General features: G+C 40.3%; 1 protein-coding gene across 1 annotated transcript; it reads left to right on the top strand.

The window, feature by feature from the left end:
- Nucleotides 1–10,518: 10,518 nt before the first annotated feature.
- Nucleotides 10,519–20,386, top strand: LOC306800644 (epidermal retinol dehydrogenase 2-like). The gene is given in 8 exon segments (XM_079302879.1): nucleotides 10,519–10,804; nucleotides 10,807–10,827; nucleotides 10,830–10,951; nucleotides 14,213–14,344; nucleotides 15,843–15,942; nucleotides 18,554–18,698; nucleotides 19,646–19,768; nucleotides 20,274–20,386. Coding segments are annotated over 8 exon segments (906 nt in total). The 5' UTR covers nucleotides 10,519–10,635; the 3' UTR covers nucleotides 20,368–20,386.
- Nucleotides 20,387–23,370: the final 2,984 nt, after the last annotated feature.

The following is a 23,370-nucleotide window of genomic DNA, read 5'->3' as shown; positions in this document are numbered from 1 at the left end:
GTGCTGTTTAATTCTTCACAACTGTCTTTTAAGTCTTCATGTTTGGAAATTTTCTGAGAAATTTTTGAAAAATCACTAAAATTCAAAATTAATTTGGTATTATGGTGAGCGTCCAAGCTACAGCATTGCATGGACTGTACTGTTTTCAGACTGACTGACACTTCAATGAGCTATCCTGTTAATGTGGAACACAATTATGTTGTAAATCATGCAATAATAAAGACAGGAGGAATAACTCATGTATTCTTGGAAAATTACGGTTGAAATCTCTCCTTGTGTTTGGAGAGAAGCCACACCCATGTTCTTCAACTGTCTTCAGATGAAATTACAACCTACAAGTCCTAAAGAACAAAAAAAATCCCCAATAGCAGAACTATGGAGATTAGTTACAAAAATTATGTGCTGGTATTTAATTGATAAAAATCAATCCTTGTGTAAATTTTCAGGACATGTTAACCTGAAATGTTCATAATTGACTTAATTTAAAAACAAATAAATTAACTGCATAGCAGCATAGTGAATCTACAAACCTAGCTTATAAAACCCTAAGGAATTACAGAGAACATTTAACAGTCATCTATTGACCATGTTTATCATCATAATCAATTGGAATTAACTAAACTCATACTTACAGGCTCCCAGATACAAATAGTTATGGTACACACTATTGAAATCCCTGTGCTTCCAAAGCATGCATACATTCAATAAACTCTTTCATGTACCAGTAGATCCTACAGGGAAGCTTTCCTGTGACAGAAGGAAAAAGCTGTCTGAAGTTTGGCTCTTCAGAGACTTGCTCTCTTTGGAAAGTAAGATTTATTGATTTTATACTTCAAACTCTCTAGATGATGAGTAATTAAATATTATTCAATTATTAAATATTAAATATATTATTTTCTTCTAATTAATGAGACGGCAAAGTCTAAATTGTTTCCTGAAAATAACAAGCATTTTATCTATTGCAGGCAAATATGTTGAGTATTGGGGTTCCCTTGTTGTGGAGGAATGTGACCATTTGGCTCTAGATCTATGAACATTTTTAAGTATGGTTACAGAAGTCAATGCAAATTGACGTGACATCATGTTTGTGACTATACTGTGGGCCTGAACATCTTAATGCATAATTTCATTGCTGGTGCTGCAGAGCTTAAGAGCTCATGACATGAGAAAAATGTATTTAAAACTGATTTGTGAAACGAGCTCCCACTCAAAGTCTATCACAAGCCAGTGACATTAATATATGGTGGGCTATCCATCATTTACCTGTTCAAGGCTTCAGGATTAAATATTTGTATGCAAGGAGCTCACTCTTCAGGGTGCCTTTCTTGTCTTCAGTTTTTTTAACTAAAGTATGTTGTGCTGGTTTCACATGGAGGGGGGAGCTGCCTGAGGGAAGAGCACAGGGCCCAAAACAGGAGGGCTGTCCCCTCTCTGGGAGCTTCCTCTGTGGGCTGCGGGGACCGTCAGAGAGCTGATTTAGTAGCTGACAGCCCAAGTAACCAATGAAACGTTTTTTGCATCCATAAATCACATTGTTAAGGCTAATTCGTGCTCTTTTGGCTTCCGACCTACATGGAGGTGAGGTGGGCCCGGCTGGGGCCTCAGACTTGGCCTGACCCCGGGCTCGGCTCGGCTCGGCTAAGCCTGGCTCTGGGCTCGGCTCCCCCTCGGCCCGGCCCCAGCTTGACCTGGCTCCGGGCTCAGCACATCCTGGGTCCAGGATTGGCCTGGCTCAGCTCAGCCTGGCCTGGCCCGCCTTGGCCTCTCAGGGCTGGGAGAGCCACCGACCTCTCCCTTACTCTCCTTCCCCCTCCCCTGTTCTGGGAGGAGACCCCCCAGCTGACCGTGCGGCGTGCAGAGCTGCAGCTGAGTTTTGGAGTTTTGTCCGGCCTTCTCCACAAGGCCCTTGCAGCCACGTTTTCCTTTCAGCGTGGTTTGGCCCAGCTCCTTCACTTTCTGGATGCCATTTTAACCCTTTTAATGCCTGGATGAGACTCTGGACCTACTGAGCTCCCGTAATGAAAAGAATAAAGCAAGGAGTCTACTGAAGTCAGGGAAATAGAAGCTAAGTTTTCCAGATGGGAAGAGATTGAAGAGATGCCACTGATAAGGGGCTGAAAACTCTTTTTTTGGGGGTATAAACTGTGACTACACTGAAATTCCTTTAAATCTGAAATATGCTTGGGGAGGTTACAGTGCTTGAGAAGATATTTTGCCTCAAGGGAAATTTGGGCACTGTTTTGGGACTGGAAATATGAACAGAGACATTTAATAGAAAAAGAGATGAAGAGAATTTTGTCTTTCAGCAGCCTGCCTTTAAAAGTGGTACCCCAAGAGTGCAGCATAACCCATAACAGGCTCTGGAGGGACTGTGGGGATGAGAGGAAATTCATGGTTTGTAATTGTTCTCTGGGCAGACTCAGATTGTTAAGACACTAAGCCTAAAAAAAAAAAAAAGGGAACTTTCTCTCTAGACTGAAGTGATTATTTATGTAGATAACTGACTGAAGAGCTCTATAGTTGCTAAGAAATATGTAAATGATGGAAGGGAGAGTAGGGAAAAATCTGGAAGTATTATTATGAACATCTGGTTTTTGCATTATTAATAATTTCTTCTTATACCCTTTAAGTTTTAGTCCTGCCTTGTTTTTGCTCCTAAATCCTACCTCTAAAAGAAATTAAATATATTAAAATTGGCAAATTCAAGTCAAACCTTATATATTACCATTATCATCTACACCTGCAGTTAAATTTACCAACCATATAGGCAGAACATAGACTTAGTGCCCTGCAAAATATTCTTAAGCACTTATTCAGGCAATGCTCTTTTCCTGAGAAGACAATGACAGCAACAGCAAAAAAAGATGGGCAGTTTTCTCTCATAAAAGCAGCTGAAGCAGACAAGCCATATAAGCCTCTCCTAGTACATACAAACAGAGTGTTTCCATCATGCCCTGCAGTATAAATGGGTTTTACGGTGGACTTTCACCTTTCTCTGCATTTTCATCTCTGCAAATAACTAGCTAATAAGGGCTGAAATTTCATGTGCACCACATCTCTCTATCAAGAAAAATATTATTTGGAAGTATACCTTTCTTATTTTAATTTTTGTTAATACAGCGTATCTGTCATGCTATGAGAGCAATTGACACAGTTAAGGTGACAAAGTCATTATCAAACATGATTAACTGATTCTTTGCCCATCAACCAGAAGAAAAGCTGTCAGCTTCCATCTGAACACATGCAGTGGAAATGATTCAAAACAAAGAACTTCTATGGGGGTTGCATGCTGAACTTTGCTAACCAAGCTGTTGATCAGCAGACTGAAGGCAGGGGATGTGCTTCACTCCCAGATATCCATCATACTGAATTTCATTGTAACAACTGAGACAAAATATCTGAAACAAGGTTCTTGGGCTAGATGAATTCAGAAGTAATATTTTCTCCCTGTGGATTCTTCAGAGATCCTTTAGATTCCAGGAGTTTCACCATCACTGCATAAAATTAATCTGCTCCTAGCATAATGACCATTGAGAACATGTGGTGCCTGCAAATGCCTTTTGAACTCAACAACCTCACTGTCCCAGCACCAAACCTTGTGGCCCCAAAAGGCTCAGGTCACTGATGAAGCATGACCAAAATGATGACACCATGACAACAAATCCACTCTACATTCATGTAAATGTGAATACCATCATGTATTCTCAGCATCTTAATGAGAAAAGCAATTAAAATTAATAAATGACCTTAACCTGAGTCAAAATATATAGACGTAGCAGGAAAAGATAAATTCTTAGAGGAAATCCTTTTCTGAATAATACCCCTTACTACTGAAGACATCCCATCCTGCTCTTGCACTGCTTTGAGGTGTTTTTGTGGTTTGCTGGCACTCTTAGGGTACTCCAGTTCTTCTGGTCTCTTGGTTGCTCTTCCTCCTGGGATAATTGTATTCTGGTTAGTGATTTTCAGACTATTTGATTCTTCAAGTTCAAGTTCTAAAACTGTAGTTTGTCAGCCTAAGTGCCAGGCATCCATCAGCACATCCCCATCCCATTTTCACATTCCCCATCTTCTACTCTGTATTGTTGGAGTTCAAAGTGCCCAATTCCAACCCAGTCCCTGTCTCAGAAAGTGGTCTCAGAAAAGGGAAACATCTTTCCCATATTCTCAAATACCATCTTTCCTTCCCCTTGCTATCAGTCTCCCCATCACTACTATTACTGCCACATCACTATTAGCCTCTACAGCTGCACAGTGACATTTAGTGAATAGTTAGTCAGGCTAAAAGAGATCAGGAAACCCATTTACTTTTAGTCCTCAGTACTACCATCACTTAAGTAAAACTTTTTCCCTATGCAGGAAAAAATGTAAATTATTAATGAGTACACTCAAGTGCCATACCTACATATAAATAAACAACCCTGCTACGAAAATGTCCAAATTCTTGTCATTCATCTTAAAAAGGTTAGAGAGGGTTATTCCAGCCTTTCAATTCATTGGGAGGAAGGGAATACCATTTGACAGGAAGAACTGGTCAGACTACATGCAAAATGACTGTCTGACTAATTTAGAGAGGATGCCATCCTGCTCCCTGGCTTCTTTCGGGGAATATTATATTTCACTCTGGGAAACAAAGCCAGTTTTCTACATATGACAGAAAACTTTAGCATTTTGTCCTCTTCTCCTTTGCCTAAAATTGTCTCCAAGATACCTCTTTTTTCCCTTGTGAAGAGCACAGTCAACATCAGCTTTTTCCCAAATGTTTCACATTTCCAGGGATGTGAGGCTCTGCAGCTGAAATTCCTGACTGTCTTTGGACTCGGTAATGACAGGCTCTGTGCTCTGTGCCCTCTTCCTAGGGAATGCAGCCTCAGCTGTGTGTTTTCACTGGATGAAGCAGCAGAAGCCCTGGTGCCCTGCAGCTGCTGCCCTGCATCACATATGAGTGTAATCTCACAGGCACCACACCTGCACACTGCCAGGTCACAGAGCTGGAGCTGCTGGAGCCACACTCCAAGCACCTTCTCAGGCACAGGGTGGAGTTGCCCTTTGACTGACATGGTAATTACCAACTGGCAGGACATTCAGCACCTGCAGGGTTAGATGTGGATGCAGATAAGCAACATCTTTGAAGATGGATGTGGCATGCACAGGCCTACAGAGGGATCCCTGCAAGCTCTAGGGCTGCAGTGTCTCTGTAGGCTCACTGTAGGATGGCTGAAATTCATCAGCTCAGGATTTTCTTTACAGTACTGAACGTTTTCCTTACATGCCTGGAAGTACAAACCCTCCCATAGCTGCAGTACCCTAAAATTATCCCCTGGATCATGCCTCAGCACTATTACAACAGATACCTAATAAAACTAATATTTACTTCAGTGGAGATTAAATTAGTTTGGCTGACTATGTGATGAAGTAATCAAACTAATAAAAGAAAAAAAAAGTAAAACAACCACAGAAAGGAGGTCATCTGTGTTCCCTACTATCCCTCAGAAAGCAAGCAACTCATGCTTGACACAAGATCCAAGTTTTGGGAGCTGAAACTCCCTTTTTTCTTCATTTATAGGGTGTACAGCCACTTCCTGCATATCTCTGATCATCTTCATCTTGAGGTAGGATGAGGGGTTCACTGCAGAGTGCATGCCTAGTGGGTGCTCCATGGTAGTCCTGAGTTTTGGCCAAAGCTGTAAGAAAGAATATGCACACAACCAAGGAATACATTAAATTAGCGCTGAGGATTTTGTTTCCTTCTGATGAATTCATAAAACTACTACTTTGATTTCATTTAACATAAGACAAAAATATCTGGTGAGATTTCAGGCTGATGCCTTTGACCTCTATGGATCACAAGCGTGTTTTGACACAGGAAACAACTGGAGCTTTTCCTGCCATTCTGAAAGTTAAAATGATTGAAACTGGAGAGTTAAGATTGTCACATACACTGTGCAGTAAGGGATTCCCACCTGTCATCTTGGATTCAATGCTGGATTGCTCTTAAAAGTCAATCACATGACTTAATTCACTGTCACAGACAGACACTATGTGCTTCTTTCTAGGTCCTTATAAACATGGACATTTTCTTGATATTTTATCATTTCACTAACTTCAACAAATGCTAGTGAGCCATAGAGAAGTTAATTTTTCTTACCAGTCTTTATCAGTGCTAAACAGTTTGCCTTTTGAGGAATTATGTATATTTGGGAGTTTTTTTCTTCCTCTAAATATAGAATTGCAAATTGACACATGATTTAAACAATTCCATTACATCCTAGTATTGATTTTACATCCAAGCATTTTGAATGTCAAATAAAATTCTTCCAAAAATACAGCAGAGACTTAAAAGACTGTTAGACCCTGCAGAAATTTGTTTTGTCAGAAAATGTTAAAATATCATTCAGCTGTATTTCTCAAAGAATTCATTTGCCACATCTGTTTACAGCATGTGAATGGCTTGTATTAAATTTTAGAAAGATAAACCCAAGTCATTCAGCTGCCCAGTAAGATAATTATTTATTAAGCACTTTAATAAAGTAATCCGATTCTATTAAATCCCTATTTTTCTTTTTGGCAGTAGAATTTTTAGCTTAACAAGCTCATAATACAAATAACTTATTAACATATTGATAAATTCTTAATATCCACTTATTAAAAGATGTGGGACTTAATAATTACCCATAATTAACAACATATATTTAGAACACCTATTGCAGCTCAGCAGTGAAGATACTCTTAGATACCATTCGTCTCAGCACTTTGCAAGTTAGCATCTTCACATTTTTAGTGACAAAAGCTTTTGGTCAATGTATAATCCACCAGAAATATTAAAAAGATCCAGCTGGCTTCAGGACAAGAGCATTTCTCTAACCCTAATCATTACTACTAATCAAAATACTTAGAAAATTAATTATACTTAAAATTCCTATGCATGGCCATTAGTAGTTGTGACAATTTCATAAATCAAGTGAGCTTATACTCAATGAAACACTGTTAACTTTATCACCTTAACAATTGCAAATATGCCAGAGAATTTGCACAATGAGAAAACTCAGCCAAATCCCTCACTGCATGGGTAGATTTTAGCATGTGTGTTTGACTGATTCTCAAACATATAAAAAAAGGATTGTGAATTATTTCAATAGACTTCCTGGATAGACATGAGAGGCTCAATTTGATATGCCTCTGTGCTGGTTTTGGCTGGAGTAGTTTTCTTCACAGGGATTGATTTGGGGCTTGGGTTTGGATTTTGTGCTGAACACAGTGTTGATAATGTAGAGATGCTTTGGTTGTTGCTGAGCAGGACTTACCGAGAGCCTGCTTCTCCTGCTGCCAGAGTGCATGGCAGTGCATGGGAGGAGACAGGGACAGGACAGGTCACCCCAACTGACCAGGAGATATTCCAGACCCTGTGGGATCATGTCCAGACAATGTGGGGAGAAGGAGGAGGAGGGCCTTTGGTGAGATGGCATTTTTTTCCCAAATAACCATTACACATGATGGGCCCTGCCTCTCCTGGAGGTGGCCAAGCAACTTTTAACTTTTAGATTTGTCTATTTGTGCATTTGCCTGTTTCCTATGTTTAATGGATTTGTTATGATTAAACAAAGGCAAGACATGTACAAGGTCTGTTACTGGAAGGTAAATACACAACTATTTCTGTGGCTTCTCTAGCTGCGCAGTTTTTGTTGTTGAGGTTTTCTTTTCAGTGCAGTCAAATGTAGATGAGTTTCTGGTACAAATTCAAAGCTAATTGCAGAGAAAGATAAGTTTGGGGCAAGTGACCCATACAGACCACTACATCAGTCAAGAGAATAAGTTTCTGACTGACAACAAAATTCAATGTTTTGAAACCCTGCGACAAAACTGAGACAAAAAAGCCACACAAATACTTAATTTCAAAAATGCTAAATAATTCTCTAAAGGAATCATCAAATCTAGCTGGAAGTGAGCAGAATGCAATATCCTAAATCACTCTGCATTCCTCAAGACCCTTGTCACTTACCATGTCCACTCTGTACCTCAAGATAGAAATGAGCTGTAACATTCCACTACCACACCAAAGTGTATCATTCAGGGATATAAATTATTAATCATCATTGTCATCTCATCACTTATAGGATGATAGCTGGCTGCTCCTTAGGTCAGTTCAGCATAAGAGTGAGGAAGTCTTGTGTTTTCATACTTGCCTAAGCACGTGCTTTGGAAACAGGCTCCTCCTGACAGCTTAGGGCTTACCAAGTTCTGGTTGCAACACCATTCCTCACAGATGTTGTTCACCTTGAAATGTCATCATAATAAACAAGCATCTTCCCTGCCTTGCTTCATAATCAGGAATTCATTGCTGAATCATTTCAGCTTGTCCTCACTGTAATCTGCTGCTTTTGCCATGTAATTACTGATTGCAGCATGAGACACTTGCAGTTAGGTTACCCCACCTATTTTGCATTTCCTGGCACCTTGTTTGGATCCACAACTCACTGAGGCTTTGAGATCTGCCTTCATCCTCTGTGGGCGTATTTCAGCTTCCCATTTGGCTGGTACATAAATAGAATATTCAACAGTTAACTGTGCATGGAAACACATTCCTTCCATACAACTGTTTACACTGACAGAGTACAGTTTTCCACCACATTTCTTGGTGTAAATTACATCACATTTTCTGAGCCGTCACTTTATCTCAGCTTAACAGAAAAATATCTTATGAATCATTATAAACTGCAGTTTGGATGGTGTATACAACACAGATGTGTACATCTGATCACACTGTGAATTTATTCCATTTCTATTTTTTCCGTTTATGAGTTGCCCATTAACAAAACCTCTAATGTATCTCATTTGAAATGCAAAGTACACCAAATAAGTAGCATTCTTTCCATTGCCTTTTTACATAAAAGGCAATGGCGTGTGTGAAGATGTCATGGTCATTGAGACAAGCTGATGTCTCAGCAGGAGAAGCACATTCTTGCAGACCTAGGCATGTGTGCGGCTTTCTATTAAAAAATACTAATTATACTAATGATACTAAGGACTGTAACTTTAGAGTTGGGAACCCAGGTATGGGAAACTGAGGACCCAGAAAAGAATTTTAAAGATGTGAATTGATAATCAGGGGATTCACTGATTTAATAGTCACACTTATGATCATCATCTGCCTTTTGCTCCCATGCCGGCAAGCCGGAGAAGCAGTTATTTATGATATAAAATAAGAAGTGTTGAAGTAGTAGTTTAACTTTGTACCTCCAGCGAAGAAGCAGCAGCAGAGGGGAGGAGAGAGCAGTTGCCCTCCGAGCCCTTGGCCAGGAGGGATGGAGCGGCAGGAGGGACGGAGAGACGGAACGGATGGAGCGGCTTGGAGGGGAGAGATCAGGAGGGGATGGAGCCAGAGGAGCCGCCCGGGCACGGGAGGCAGCAGCAGCAGCAAGCAGCAGCAGCAGCAGCAGCATCAGCAGCAGCAGCAGCAGCAGCAGCAGCGGGATGTCCCGGCTGGGAGAGGGCTCTGCCGCCCCGGCAGGAGCTCTGGGAAGCCCGGGAAGCCGCCCCGGCTCGGTGCCCCGTGCCGCAGAGCCGGGCGCTCCCCGCACCCGCCCAGCCGGGAAGCGCCGCCCGCCCGGCCCGCACCCGCACTCCCGGCGCCCCCCGCACGGAGCCGGGCCCTGGGGCGGGATGGGCAGGCCCAGCCCAGCCCAGGTCAGCCTGGTCCGGGCCGGCTGGCGGCTGCGGGACAGTCGGGAGCCGGCGGTGAGTGCGTGTGGAGCGGGCCGCAGGGAAGGGGTGAGGATGTGACTGCTGGGGAAGAGTCGGGAGGGACCACAGAGTTTGTCCTATCCTATCCTATCCTATCCTATCTATCTATCCTATCCTACTCCTATCCCTATCCTATCCTATCCTATCCTATCCTATCCTATCCTATCCTATCCTATCCATCCTATCCTACCTATCCTATCCTATCCTATCCTATCCTATCCTCTTATCCATCAGGACGGTGTGGGAGCTTTGTTCCTGAGCCTCTCCTGTCCCGTCTTGAGTACTATAAAGGGAGTGGTGCTGCCTAATGCAGGATAACACCAATGCTTACAAGTGCCAGGGCCAGGCTTTTCCCTGGGGCTGGGAAATTGCTGGCAAATGGGAATAATACATTGTGTGATGTCAGCTGCTGGAAAATACACTCAGTGTGGGAATATCCCAGTTGACTGAATTCTGAAACAGGCACACATTTCCTGCTGAGGAGGACTCCTTCCTTCCTAAGGTTCATATCACACCAGCATGTTCAGTACTTTTTTGTTCAGCTAGCATCACCTTGCTGGAAAACAAAGGGCTCGGCAGCTACTACTGCAACATACCTGCCTAAAATGCATGTCCCTAAATGTTTTTAAAAACAGACTTGGAAGGTGAGGAGCCTGGGATAGAACAGGTCCATAGGATCTAGAGGAAGACATTTGCTCTAATCCTACTAGTAAGGCAGCTTTCACAAACAAAATATTTAATAATGTGTTTTTTCACCTGCACAGAAGAGCACTGCAAAAGAACTTGCTGTTTGAAGGTCAACCTCTTCTTTCTTTCAGTCAGTATCCCGCTATCGTAACGTGTTGTGTTTCTGGATTTCCACAACAGAAGACTGGTGCTTGTACCTGAGAAATCATGAGATGCATCAAGAAGTTACTCCAGTACCTGAAATTTTTATTTTTTTTACTTATTGAGAACACCTTCTCTTTATTTTCTCGACGCAAAAAATATTATGCTGGTGAAATAGTACTTATTACTGGCTCTGCAAATGGGATTGGAAGGCAGGTTGCCTTAAGATTGGCTCCCTTGGAGTAACCTTGGTTCTTTGGACATCGATGATGAAGGCAACAAAGAAACAAGCAGATTAGCCCAGCAAAATGGAGCCAACCGGGTGTTTGTCTACCACTGTGACTGCAGCAATAGGGAGGAGGTCTATGAACAGGCAGACAAGGTAAGATCTGCATTTTTGCTTCTTTTAATACATTATCCTATGGAGTACATTGCTGTTTATTGCTAGAAACCATACTATTCCCTAGAGGGAAGTAATCATGTAGGGCAATGTCTTTCTCCTTCAGCATAGTTTCTAGATGGAACTTAAACTATAGTTGCTGCAAAGTAACAGTTTAATCAGTTCTGTTGAGATTTATTCACTTCTTTTCTTCATTGTGACACAGGAATGTTTAGATTAAGAGCATGGTGAAACATGCAGCAGAGATTATCTCCAAATATTAACCTATTTAGGCTTTTGAATTTCTTTAAGATACCAATATATAATTTTAAAAGAAAAGAACAATCAGTGGATATTGTAAAAGGAGAGTTTTTCCTTTGCCTATTTGTTTAGGAAACTGTAGTTCTTTTATGGGTGATTTGGGATGTAATGTTTTCAGATATCATTAGGATGTGGCTGGTCTCCAGTCAAATTGATGATTCAGCATCAGGTCCTATTTTGATCAATAGAGGTTGAAATATGGTAAAGAAGAGTTCAGTTTCCAATTAACCTCTTCTGCTGTGCTGACACAGCTTTGTAAACTATACCTCATTGTTCTTATTGTGAGTGTTCAGAATTGGACATTGAAATACCATTGTTCATTTTTAACCTTTCCTTAAACTGCTGAAAATGCTTTTCACTGTAACTTCACATAAAATCCAGTTGGCCACTCTGCAACTTCATCAAATTGTAAACTTCTGTTAAATTCTCAGCATATGTGCTTATATACATGTGCTTATATACTTTTATGTCACATCTTTGACATTCTATGTCTGTAGGAATACATCAGAGGAATTAGCTACATTATTTAATTCTATAAATGTTGATAGATTGTTAAAAAATAACTTAAAATGTAGCATTAATTTTCTATGAGTTGTGGGTGGAAAAGTGAAGACATGGGGGGCTCAGCTCTTGCTTTGAGGTTGTTGTTTCTAGTTTTAACCTAATCAGATTAAGTCTTTCTGAGCAAGGTTATGAAAGTTTGAAACACCCTTTTTTCCTCAAGAAATGTTCTTGAGGAAAAGTACTTCTAAAAGGTGAATTGAATTCAGGAACTGTTAGTATCTGGAACTGCAATTCTCATGCTTGCACATCAGAAAGGATTTCTTTTACCCATAATCTCATATAGCACGTGAGCCAGAGCTCACTCACACTGAAAAAAAAAAAAAAACCCCATAACATTTTGAAATTATTTGTTTGCTCTTACTTCAGCAAAATCTCAAAAGGTTTGTTTTTGTGCCCCCCAGTAATTTTCAATCTCCAAACACATTAACTAAATCAGCCACAGGATTCCAGCCTGTGAAATTTGCTGTGCTCAAATCAGCAAACACTGTTCTGAAGTGCACAGACTGACCTGCCAACAGAAACTTAAAGAGTAGTTCAAAATTCTAAAATTGCTGTTAGGGTGCCAAATTATTGTTAACAACAATTATATATTCACATATACTTTTATGTATTCTTCTGTCCTGCTAGAGACAGAAATCTTCTTAGATGAAGAGTTTTCCAATTCTGGCTCTCCTCTACTCTTGGAATTATCTGCAATTTTTTGATTGGTAATATGAAAAGACTTGAGCTTGGACACAGAAGAGAAAGCAAGAGCAAGAATTTTAAATTAATTTTTTCATTTGGTATACTCACTGCTGAAAAGCATAAGTATTTTCCCATAGTGTAAATATTGTTTCTAGGAAACAAAAGAGATCATTGAAATCTCTAAAGAAGAGGTTTTACAACAAACTGGTCAAGTGAACAACAACTAATTCTCAGACACAAGAGGTGTCCACCTGGGAATTCTGAAGGCAATCAGACATGGATCTGGTGGGCTAGAAATGCAGAATGTGTATTTTTCTACAATAGATGATCAGGCATAGTGAATCTGCCAGTCTTAGAGGGCACTTGAGAGAACACACACACACACTAGGAACCTGTCTAACAGAAAACTAGAAGAAATTATGATAACAGAAGAATTAGCACACACCTAAAAATTCAGAATGTAGAATAATCAGCTTGACTTTTTCTAAATGGAAGCCAAGCTTCACCCATATTTTGTAGTAGTCAGTAAACAGGACAGCCATGAAAATAAAATGCTGCCATTGGTGAAGATATCTTGTCATGAAAAGGAAAAGAGGATCATCATATGGCCTGACTAAAAGAGTGGGGAGAAAGTACAGATGTGTTCCTCAAAGGAAGGATTGAGTATTCCTGCCATACTGAACAGTGTCTAGATTTGCATTCATTTGTGCAGGTGGAAAGGTGTAAGTATCTGAGCCCTGCTTGTCAATGAGAAGGCCTAAAGCTGGCACAGCTGCAGAAATATCAAACAATCTTCACTGAATGCTAAGGCTCCCTCAGAGAGCCAAAGGAAGGTCAGATGTTGGGACACCAGATCCAATCACCTGTTTCCAAATTGCCAGACATGTGGATTTTAACATTTTTCTAGCCATAATATAATTTTTTGATACCTCAGATAATCATCCACATTTAGTAGAGAACTATCTGAGACTGATTCTTCATACTGTGAGTAAATCTTGGCCACCTGCTTTGATATAAATCCAAATCATGAAACAAATCTTTTGATTTGATTTCGAAAACAATCCTGAATTGAGCTAATGATGATTTTATCTACCTATTTTATGGTAGATGTCATTGTGCTCAGGGGATTGGTATCCCCTAGTTATCTGAGCTGAATTCTTTCCAGCTCAGTAGAAATTACATAGAAAAGGGGTTGAGCAGGCTTGGCAGAGGAATGCAGGTTTTTTATACCAAAATACCAAAAATAGGGGACTGGAAATATTCAGATTGCAATCAAAGCCTGCTCACAGTGCACACTAAAGCTTCAGAACATTTGACCTTTGGGTTTTGTGGAAGCCAAAATTATTCTGGAGTTCAGGGAGCAATTACACCAATCTGGGGATGGGGGTAGGTTGGAGAATCATTGGGATATATTAAAGACAATGATATAGCTATCTCAAAAGATCTGAAGTTGCAGCATTTGAAAAGTTGAGACCTTAGAGCCTGAATCCTTTTTTCACTGCTTTCCATCATGAGACAAGTCTGGGGGGCTTAGATGGACCTTTGTTCTGATGCAATACAACACTTCCTTGCATACTTAGGTTTTCATACAAATCAGTTATTTAGAATATTACTAACATTCTCATAAATGAACCACAAGAGGCAAGCATACCTTCTAAAGCTTTCTGTTTATCTTTTTTTTTTCTTTTTATTTAGGTTAAAAAAGAAGTTGGGGATGTTACTATACTAATCAATAATGCTGGCATACTGATTGGGAAAAAGTTCTGTGATCTCACAGATGAAGATTTTGAAAAGACCCTCAGAATCAACTTCTTTTCTCAAGTCTGGGTAAAGTTTTTGTCAGTTTTTTACTCCTGAGTGACCAAAAGCTACAGACAAGTATTTTGGTGTTAAAACCACAATGGTGGCATCTACCTTAAAAATATGGATGTGAGGTACTTTGATTGGGGCAATACGTGTTTTCATGATCATCCTGCAACTGCAGACAGTCTCCCCATTATGTCTCAGTCATGTTAACACAAACCTGCCTGGGCACTCTGCTCAATCAGAGTTTCTGCAGCTGTATCATGAAACAGGCCCCACCTGCAACAGCTGAGCTTGAAGGCAGTGCTGACACGATGGCATGTGACTTCTCTGCTCCTTTTGTTTCCTGGCATCTGACAGCTTTGCCTAAGAGACTTGCAGCATTCAGGGAGACACAACCACAGTTTACTGGCAGACTGAGCAGTGTTACATCTGGAGTTGGGCTCCTTGGTTTAAAAGGTCTCTTCCAGCCTAAATGATTCTGTGATTTTATGCTGCACAAGTTGGTCTTCCGGCTGTGATTTGATTTATAGTCACCATCTGATTGAAGTACATAGAGAATTAATTTGTTTTGATTTTATTACCTCTGAAGGAATTCACAATTCTTTGGGGTCTCAGTAGATTTAGGAGGGCTTTTTTGTGAGCCAGTAATACTATTGTCCCCTCTTGTACTTTTTGTTTATATGCCTGAGTGAACAGCCTCCATTGCAGACCAATAGAGCCTGGTAACTCCTTGTAAATAGGCAGTTCTCAATGGAAAATTAGTGCAGATGGAAATTCTCTAATGATTCACCAGCCACACTGCATCCTCCCTCCAAATACTTGAGGAAAACAGACTGAGAGAGGTGTTCTCCCTGACAAGTCTGAAGAAACCCAGGGCAGGAGGAAAGTGATGGCACTCACATCTGGAGTCCAATAGGATTCCTCAGCTACTAAAAAGACAAACGAATGTTATTGCTCTTATCTCTTTCTCTTATCTTTCCCTTTGTAAAACACAAGCATTCTTCCCATTAAGCATCACCCACAGTGGTGTCCTGGAGAGCTGGAATTGGCAGCCAGTCCAGCTTGTAACAAAAAGGGCCCACAGACAGCTGAACTCTCTCCATGTGCTGACTTCTAGCTCCCTCTTGTGTACCAAACCTCTGGTGACAGACAAACTGTGAGGAACCAGGAAAGCAGAGAAAACACCAACTTTGTTACTTTTAATAATATGATTGTAATGCCGTTAGATCTTCAGAGACAGAGGGCAGTCATTCAAGGAAATGTTGTCTTTCATTTAAAAACTGTTATGGATAAAATGTCATTTGGGCTTCTTGTGTATTGAAAACCCAGAAAGTAAGTGGGGATAAAAGACCCAGAAATACCCTTGTATTTTGGGAGTTGAGTGTTTTTCTATTACTGTGTCAATTTAAAGAATTTTTCCCATTATCAACCCTTGTATCACCTAATTTTGGAATGAAAGATTTTTGCTATGCCTATATATAAAGGAGATTTTAAAATAAATATATTTTCCTTCCTTTAGACTCTCAAGGCCTTTCTTCCAGCCATGGTGGCCTGTAACCGTGGGCACCTGGTTAGCACAGCAAGTGCAGCTGGATTAATGGGACTCTACAGGTTATCAGGTAATTATTGTCAACTGTCATTATAAATTAGATCTTCATACTAATCAGTTCTCTTGGACATCTCAGAAATGCTTGCCTTTGGCAGCCTGCACTGACAAGGATCTGTGGGTACCAAATGTGATGGTGTGCTGGGGTGTGATGGTGCCACATACCTCAGCAGAGCTCTCTGCAGATTTCACTGTCTGGTCACAGGCTGACTTTCCTCCACACAAGGACAATTCAGCTCGTACACCTGCAGTGGGAGGGACACAGGTTGTCTTTCTCATGAAGCTTTTCTGCAGGTAATTGTTCAGAGACCTGAGACACACAAGGCTTATACCTGGAACTACACATTCAGTTGGAATACAGTTTTTCTAGAGCAGAAAACATTTTGGCAGAACTTTCAATAAAATTAATTTGAATTAAGTGTGGTTTAAGCTGTTGAAAGGTCAGTATTTTCAGTTGTTTCCCTCAGGAGAGCAGCCTGCTAGTCTAGACTATTTCATCAGTCTGGCTCTGCTGCCCAATCTCTCCTCAAGCCTCTCTTACATGTTGATTATATCTCTGAGGTCACCATATGAGAAGTTGAACTTCAGTGTAACAAGGGTACCTTGTTTCTTCTGCTGATTGATGGTGTTACTGTAGTGTTTATTTGCCACCTGTTACCTAGGGGTTACCTTGATATAATATCAATATTTGGTGTTGGTAACATAAGCCACATTCAACTTTCAATTATTAAGACTCTTGGGAGTGGGCCTTCCCATCCATGCATTATAACCTTTTGCACCTTAGTTATGTATTTCTTAGGCTGTGTGCTTCCATCATTCACTGCAAGTGAACTCCTGAAGAATAACAAACTACTTCTGATGCCAGTCTTGGGAGTCTTTTAGCAAAATTTGATTTCATTGTATCTAACAACTATTTTCAAACACACTGGAAAAATTTTAGGAAATATTATGTAGGACACTATATTAAATTAGTTTCTGAAAACTGGAAAAGTGTAGAATAATTTGTGCAGGTAGCAATCTCTGAAGGTCTCTTGCTGCATTATCCCCAGATAAAAAAAAGCCCAGCTTAGGTCAGGTTGCACAGAGCTTTGTGAGGGCAAGTTTTGATTATCTCCAAGGATGGGGTTCCATACATTCATCAAACAATAAAAGCCAGATTTGGGGGGGTCTCTTTGTCACGGTGGACAAAGTTTTTTCCGGGACAAACTCAGGGGCTCCGCGAAGGCTGTTCTGTTACAGTTGCAGTTTATTGTGAGGGCGTGGGCATAGAGAATCCTGGTAAGAGCCGCCACCAGCAGCTCCGAGCAGGATGGGGAGGAAAGAAAGAGAGATAGTGGGGGCTAGAGAGGAGGGAGAGGAGAGTAAGGGAGGAGGAAGGTGAGAGGGGAGAAGAGAGTAAGCAGGTGGTGAGGGGTGAGAACAAAAAGAGTAAGGGGAAGATGGGAGAGGGAAAAGGGGGAGCAAGAAGGAAAAGAGAGAGAAGAAGGAGAAGAGAATAGACAGAAGAGAAGAGAAGAGAAGAAGAGAAGAGAAGAGAGAAGAGAAGAGAAGAGAAGAGAAGAGAAGAGAAAGAAAGAGAAGATAGAGAATAGAAGATAAGAGAAGAGAAGATAAGAGAAGAGAAGAGAAGAGAAAGAGGAAGAGAAGAGAAGAGAAGAAGAAGAGAAGAGAAGAGAAGAGAAGAGAAGAGAAGAGAAGAGAAGAGAAGAGAAGAGAAGAGAATTAGACAGTGAATTCCCATTTACAATATAATAAATCTTCTCTGCTGAATATTCTAAATCTTACTAACCAATCTAATACAAAATACAAATTCTATAATATTTGCATACAGCCTATAAGAATCCTTGTATTACCATAGTGTGTTATACTTTAAACTCTAGAAAACTACCTTTAGGATTTTAACAAGATATTCTCTTGTCCTTCGGACCGGCTTCTAGCAGGAAACATTGTTTCATCAAGAGGGGATAGCTTCAACAGGATAGCTATCCTATTTTCTTCTACTTATTTAGTAACTGAAGCTTGGTGTCTTGAAAGTCGCTTTCATTTCAAACTAGCTCTCAGAATTTATGTGTTCATGTTTGTAAAGATTCACCATTTCATCCTCTCCAACAACAGATCAGTTTCAATCTTCCTGGGCAAACAAAATGGTGTTCCAGTTAAAGAGAAAATCTGAAGAAAAGGGCTAAAGCAGAATTTATAAGTAGGGTGGTTTTATTTTACCACTAGAAATAGTTTTTCTGAAATGTAACCTGTGATATTAAAAGTTGAAGACATTCTGAACTGAAAGAATGCCTTGTTGGTAAATGAGTACCTGGAAACTTACAGAAAATGCTGAATAAGCTCATTTGCCTACATCTTTCTCTAGTGCACTGAAAAAAAAACTAAAAAAAAACCAAAAAGAAAAAAACAAACCATTATCCTTAGGCAACTGTGCACTATTCAGGGGCAGAACCATTAATCTCCAGAGTTAGGATCACCAGTATGCTTCAAATACTAATTACATGACTGTCAATGACAGAAATAAATTATATTGTGGCTTAAATTACAAATTATTCAATTCTGTATATAGCGTTTACTGTGGTGCTTTAAAAATTTTGGATATTTCTCTCTTATTCACTTTCTAGATTATTGTGCAAGTAAGAGTGCAATCATTGGAATGATGGAATCCATAAATTCAGAACTGTATCATGGAGGAAAATGTGGCATTAAAACCACAATCATTTGCCCTTATTTTATTAGTACTGGGTTAAGCAAAGGCTTCAAAAGCAAGTAAGTAAAGATTAGATTTGTCTATTTCATATGTAAAATATAATTGCCACTCACTGGATATATCATATTCGGGCTTTGGTTGGTTGACTTGATTTTCAATTCAGTATTTTTTTCCCCTTTGACACAGACAACTAAGACTTTTGACATAAAGAAATGCAAGTCCTGCATACAGTCAATAAAAAGAACTGAGTAACAACCTCACAGTCAAGGAACAGTTGGGAATACACAGCCATATTTAAGGGTTAAGGGAACCTTATTTATCAGGAGAGTGCTGATGCTCTCTGCCCCAGGTAATTTTGGCAGTGTAATTACAGATATGGCTGTCAGGATACCCATGACCTGTCCTGATTAGCTGTGCCCTGTGCTGGCAGGCACTGTACTTCTGAGTGAGAACAGCTGTGGTGATGCCATCAGGAGGGTGGCTCTGTGGCTGCAGTGATGGGAGAGGCTGCAAGCACTGAAAGAGCCATTGCAGGAGTGCAGCACCAGTCATCTTGGTTTTTCAGTGCTCTGCTCCTGCTTGCACCATTCATCATGGTGCAGCAGTGTCTGTATGCAGAGCAGAGCCCTTCTCCTGGCTGCTGACAAACATGGTCCTGGTCCATTGGCTGTCACCTCAGCACTGACAGCAGAGAAACACTGCTGGAGAGCAATGATGCATAGAACAGCACACAGTATGGCTAAGTCTGGAAGTCTCCAAAGCTGCAGTCAGTGTGGGCATCAACTTCATTGTGGTCAGCTTACAAAAAGGTCATTAAATTCCCAGCATCATCAAAGTGTTTTCAATTTATTTGGATGATAGCACCAACAAAGTGTGGAGATTCCTTTCAAGACTACTTGAAGGGAAGGTGGGAAATGCATAAATTATTGAATTATGTATGTGTATGTGTTTATTTTGAAAGTAAAAGTTTATAATTTCACAACCCCTTTTTTTTCTTGTTTTACAGGAGACCCTGTTTGTTTCCTGTTTATGATCCAGAGTATGCAGCCAGCAGGATCGTGGATGCAATTAAAAAGGAAAAATTTTATCTGATCATGCCTCCAGCTGTATACTTACTTGGACTCAAAATGTAAGCATGTGACTTGTCTTGTAGCATTACCTTCTTTCCTTTGCAGGGGCCTATAAAATCAGCAGGAAAGTTTAGTTGAAACAGTCCTTTAGTTAATATTTCTGCAGTCAATCCAGCTATATATAAACCTAATTTTAAAGAAACAGCAGGTTTGATGTTTTAGTAGTCTAGGTGAATAACAATCCTCTGGCCTCTTCTGCCTCTAAGAAATGTTTTAAGCTGCAGTTGGGTATAGAAACTACAGAAATTTTCCTGAGATTGTACACTGGGAGGATTACCTGGACTAGCACTGTCTGCTTCCAGTCCCTGCCACCACGGCAGGCTGGGCTTTCACAAAATGTTCTGGTCTGTCATTCATTTTCCTGATTTATAACATTGAAGTGACAAATGTGCTGCTGCCAGATGTTAGAAGTACTGAGCACATTAAATGTATTTGTCATTTCTTTATTTATAGAGTATCTTTTAGAAAAAAGAAAATAAGCTAACTCAATGTTTGTCTCATCAGTTTCCTTCCTAGAAAAGTAGTGTTACTCCTGGAGTCTTATGTTAAGTTCCCTGAGAGCATGGAAGAAGCCTATGGTCAGAAGAAAAAAGATTGAAACAAAAAGTATTCAGAAGACCTCAAGTGCCACCTAATTGTAAACTTCTGCAGTAAAAAATCATTTTAAATCATATTTATTCCTTGACAAAAATTTACTTCTTTTATGCTATTTTATGTTGATCAGTGTGCTGTTTAATTCTTCACAACTGTCTTTTAAGTCTTCATGTTTGGAAATTTTCTGAGAAATTTTTGAAAAATCACTAAAATTCAAAATTAATTTGGTATTATGGTGAGCGTCCAAGCTACAGCATTGCATGGACTGTACTGTTTTCAGACTGACACTTCAATGAGCTATCCTGTTAATGTGGAACACAATTATGTTGTAAATCATGCAATAATAAAGACAGGAGGAATAACTCATGTATTCTTGGAAAATTACGGTTGAAATCTCTCCTTGTGTTTGGAGAGAAGCCACACCCATGTTCTTCAACTGTCTTCAGATGAAATTACAACCTACAAGTCCTAAAGAACAAAAAAAAATCCCCAATAGCAGAACTATGGAGATTAGTTACAAAAATTATGTGCTGGTATTTAATTGATAAAAATCAATCCTTGTGTAAATTTTCAGGACATGTTAACCTGAAATGTTCATAATTGACTTAATTTAAAAACAAATAAATTAACTGCATAGCAGCATAGTGAATCTACAAACCTAGCTTATAAAACCCTAAGGAATTACAGAGAACATTTAACAGTCATCTATTGACCATGTTTATCATCATAAATCAATTGGAATTAACTAAACTCATACTTACAGGCTCCCAGATACAAATAGTTATGGTACACACTATTGAAATCCCTGTGCTTCCAAAGCATGCATACATTCAATAAACTCTTTCATGTACCAGTAGATCCTACAGGGAAGCTTTCCTGTGACAGAAGGAAAAAGCTGTCTGAAGTTTGGCTCTTCAGAGACTTGCTCTCTTTGGAAAGTAAGATTTATTGATTTATATTACTTCAAACTCTCTAGATGATGAGTAATTAAATATTATTCAATTATTAAATATTAAATATTATTTTCTTCTAATTAATGAGACGGCAAAGTCTAAATTGTTTCCTGAAAATAACAAGCATTTTATCTATTGCAGGCAAATATGTTGAGTATTGGGGTTCCCTTGTTGTGGAGGAATGTGACCATTTGGCTCTAGATCTATGAACATTTTTAAGTATGGTTACAGAAGTCAATGCAAATTGACGTGACATCATGTTTGTGACTATACTGTGGGCCTGAACATCTTAATGCATAATTTCATTGCTGGTGCTGCAGAGCTTAAGAGCTCATGACATGAGAAAAATGTATTTAAAACTGATTTGTGAAACGAGCTCCCACTCAAAGTCTATCACAAGCCAGTGACATTAATATATGGTGGGCTATCCATCATTTACCTGTTCAAGGCTTCAGGATTAAATATTTGTATGCAAGGAGCTCACTCTTCAGGGTGCCTTTCTTGTCTTCAGTTTTTTTAACTAAAGTATGTTGTGCTGGTTTCACATGGAGGGGGGAGCTGCCTGAGGGAAGAGCACAGGGCCCAAAACAGGAGGGCTGTCCCCTCTCTGGGAGCTTCCTCTGTGGGCTGCGGGGACCGGTCAGAGAGCTGATTTAGTAGCTGACAGCCCAAGTAACCAATGAAACGTTATTTTGCATCCATAAATCACATTGTTAAGGCTAATTCGTGCTCTTTTGGCTTCCGACCTACATGGAGGTGAGGTGGGCCCGGCTGGGGCCTCAGACTTGGCCTGACCCCGGGCTCGGCTCGGCTCGGCTAAGCCTGGCTCTGGGCTCGGCTCCCCCTCGGCCCGGCCCCAGCTTGACCTGGCTCCGGGCTCAGCACATCCTGGGTCCAGGATTGGCCTGGCTCAGCTCAGCCTGGCCTGGCCCGCCTTGGCCTCTCAGGGCTGGGAGAGCCACCGACACTCTCCCTTCCCCTCCCCTGTTCTGGGAGGAGACCCCCCAGCTGACCGTGCGGCGTGCAGAGCTGCAGCTGAGTTTTGGAGTTTTGTCCGGCCTTCTCCACAAGGCCCTTGCAGCCACGTTTTCCTTTCAGCGTGGTTTGGCCCAGCTCCTTCACTTTCTGGATGCCATTTTAACCCTTTTAATGCCTGGATGAGACTCTGGACCTACTGAGCTTCCCGTAATGAAAAGAATAAAGCAAGGAGTCTACTGAAGTCAGGGAAATGAAAGCTAAGTTTTCCAGATGGGAAGAGATTGAAGAGATACCACTGATAAGGGGCTGAAAACTCTTTTTTTGGGGGTATAAGGAAACTGTGATTACACTGAAATTCCTTTAAGCTCTGAAATATGCTTGGGGAGGTTACAGTGCTTGAGAAGATATTTTGCCTCAAGGGAAATTGGGCTCTCTGTTTTGGGACTGGAAATATGAACAGAGACATTTAATAGAAAAAGAGATGAAGAGAATTTTGTCTTTCAGCAGCCTGCCTTTAAAAGTGGTACCCCAAGAGTGCAGCATAACCCATAACACAGCTCTGGAGGGAGTGTGGGGATGAGAGGAAATTCATGGTTTGTAATTGTTCTCTGGGCAGACTCAGATTGTTAGGCCCCTAAGCCTAAATAAAAAAAAACCAGGGAACTTTTCTCTCTAGACGGATCTGAAGTGATTATTTATGAAGAAAACTGACTGAAGAGTTCTCTGTACGTTGCTGTTAAGAAATATGTAACATGAGGGAAGGGAGAGTAGGGAAAAATCTGGAAGTATTATTATGAACATCTGGTTTTTGCATTATTAATAATTTCTTCAGATACCCTTTAAGTTTTAGTCCTGCCTTGTTTTTGCTCCTAAATCCTACCTCTAAAAGAAATTAAATATATTAAAATTGGCAAATTCAAGTAAACCTTGATATATATTAACATTATCATCTACACCTGCAGTCATAAATTTACCAACCATATAGGCAGAACATAGACTTAGTGCCCTGCAAAATATTCTTAAGCTCTTATTCAGGCAATGCTTTTTTCCTGAGAAGACAATGGCAGCAACAGCAA

Source organism: Erithacus rubecula, assembly GCF_903797595.1.
Source record: "Erithacus rubecula genome assembly, chromosome: 3".
NCBI lineage: Eukaryota > Metazoa > Chordata > Aves > Passeriformes > Muscicapidae > Erithacus > Erithacus rubecula.
This window is presented reverse-complemented; position numbering and strand designations above follow the sequence as displayed.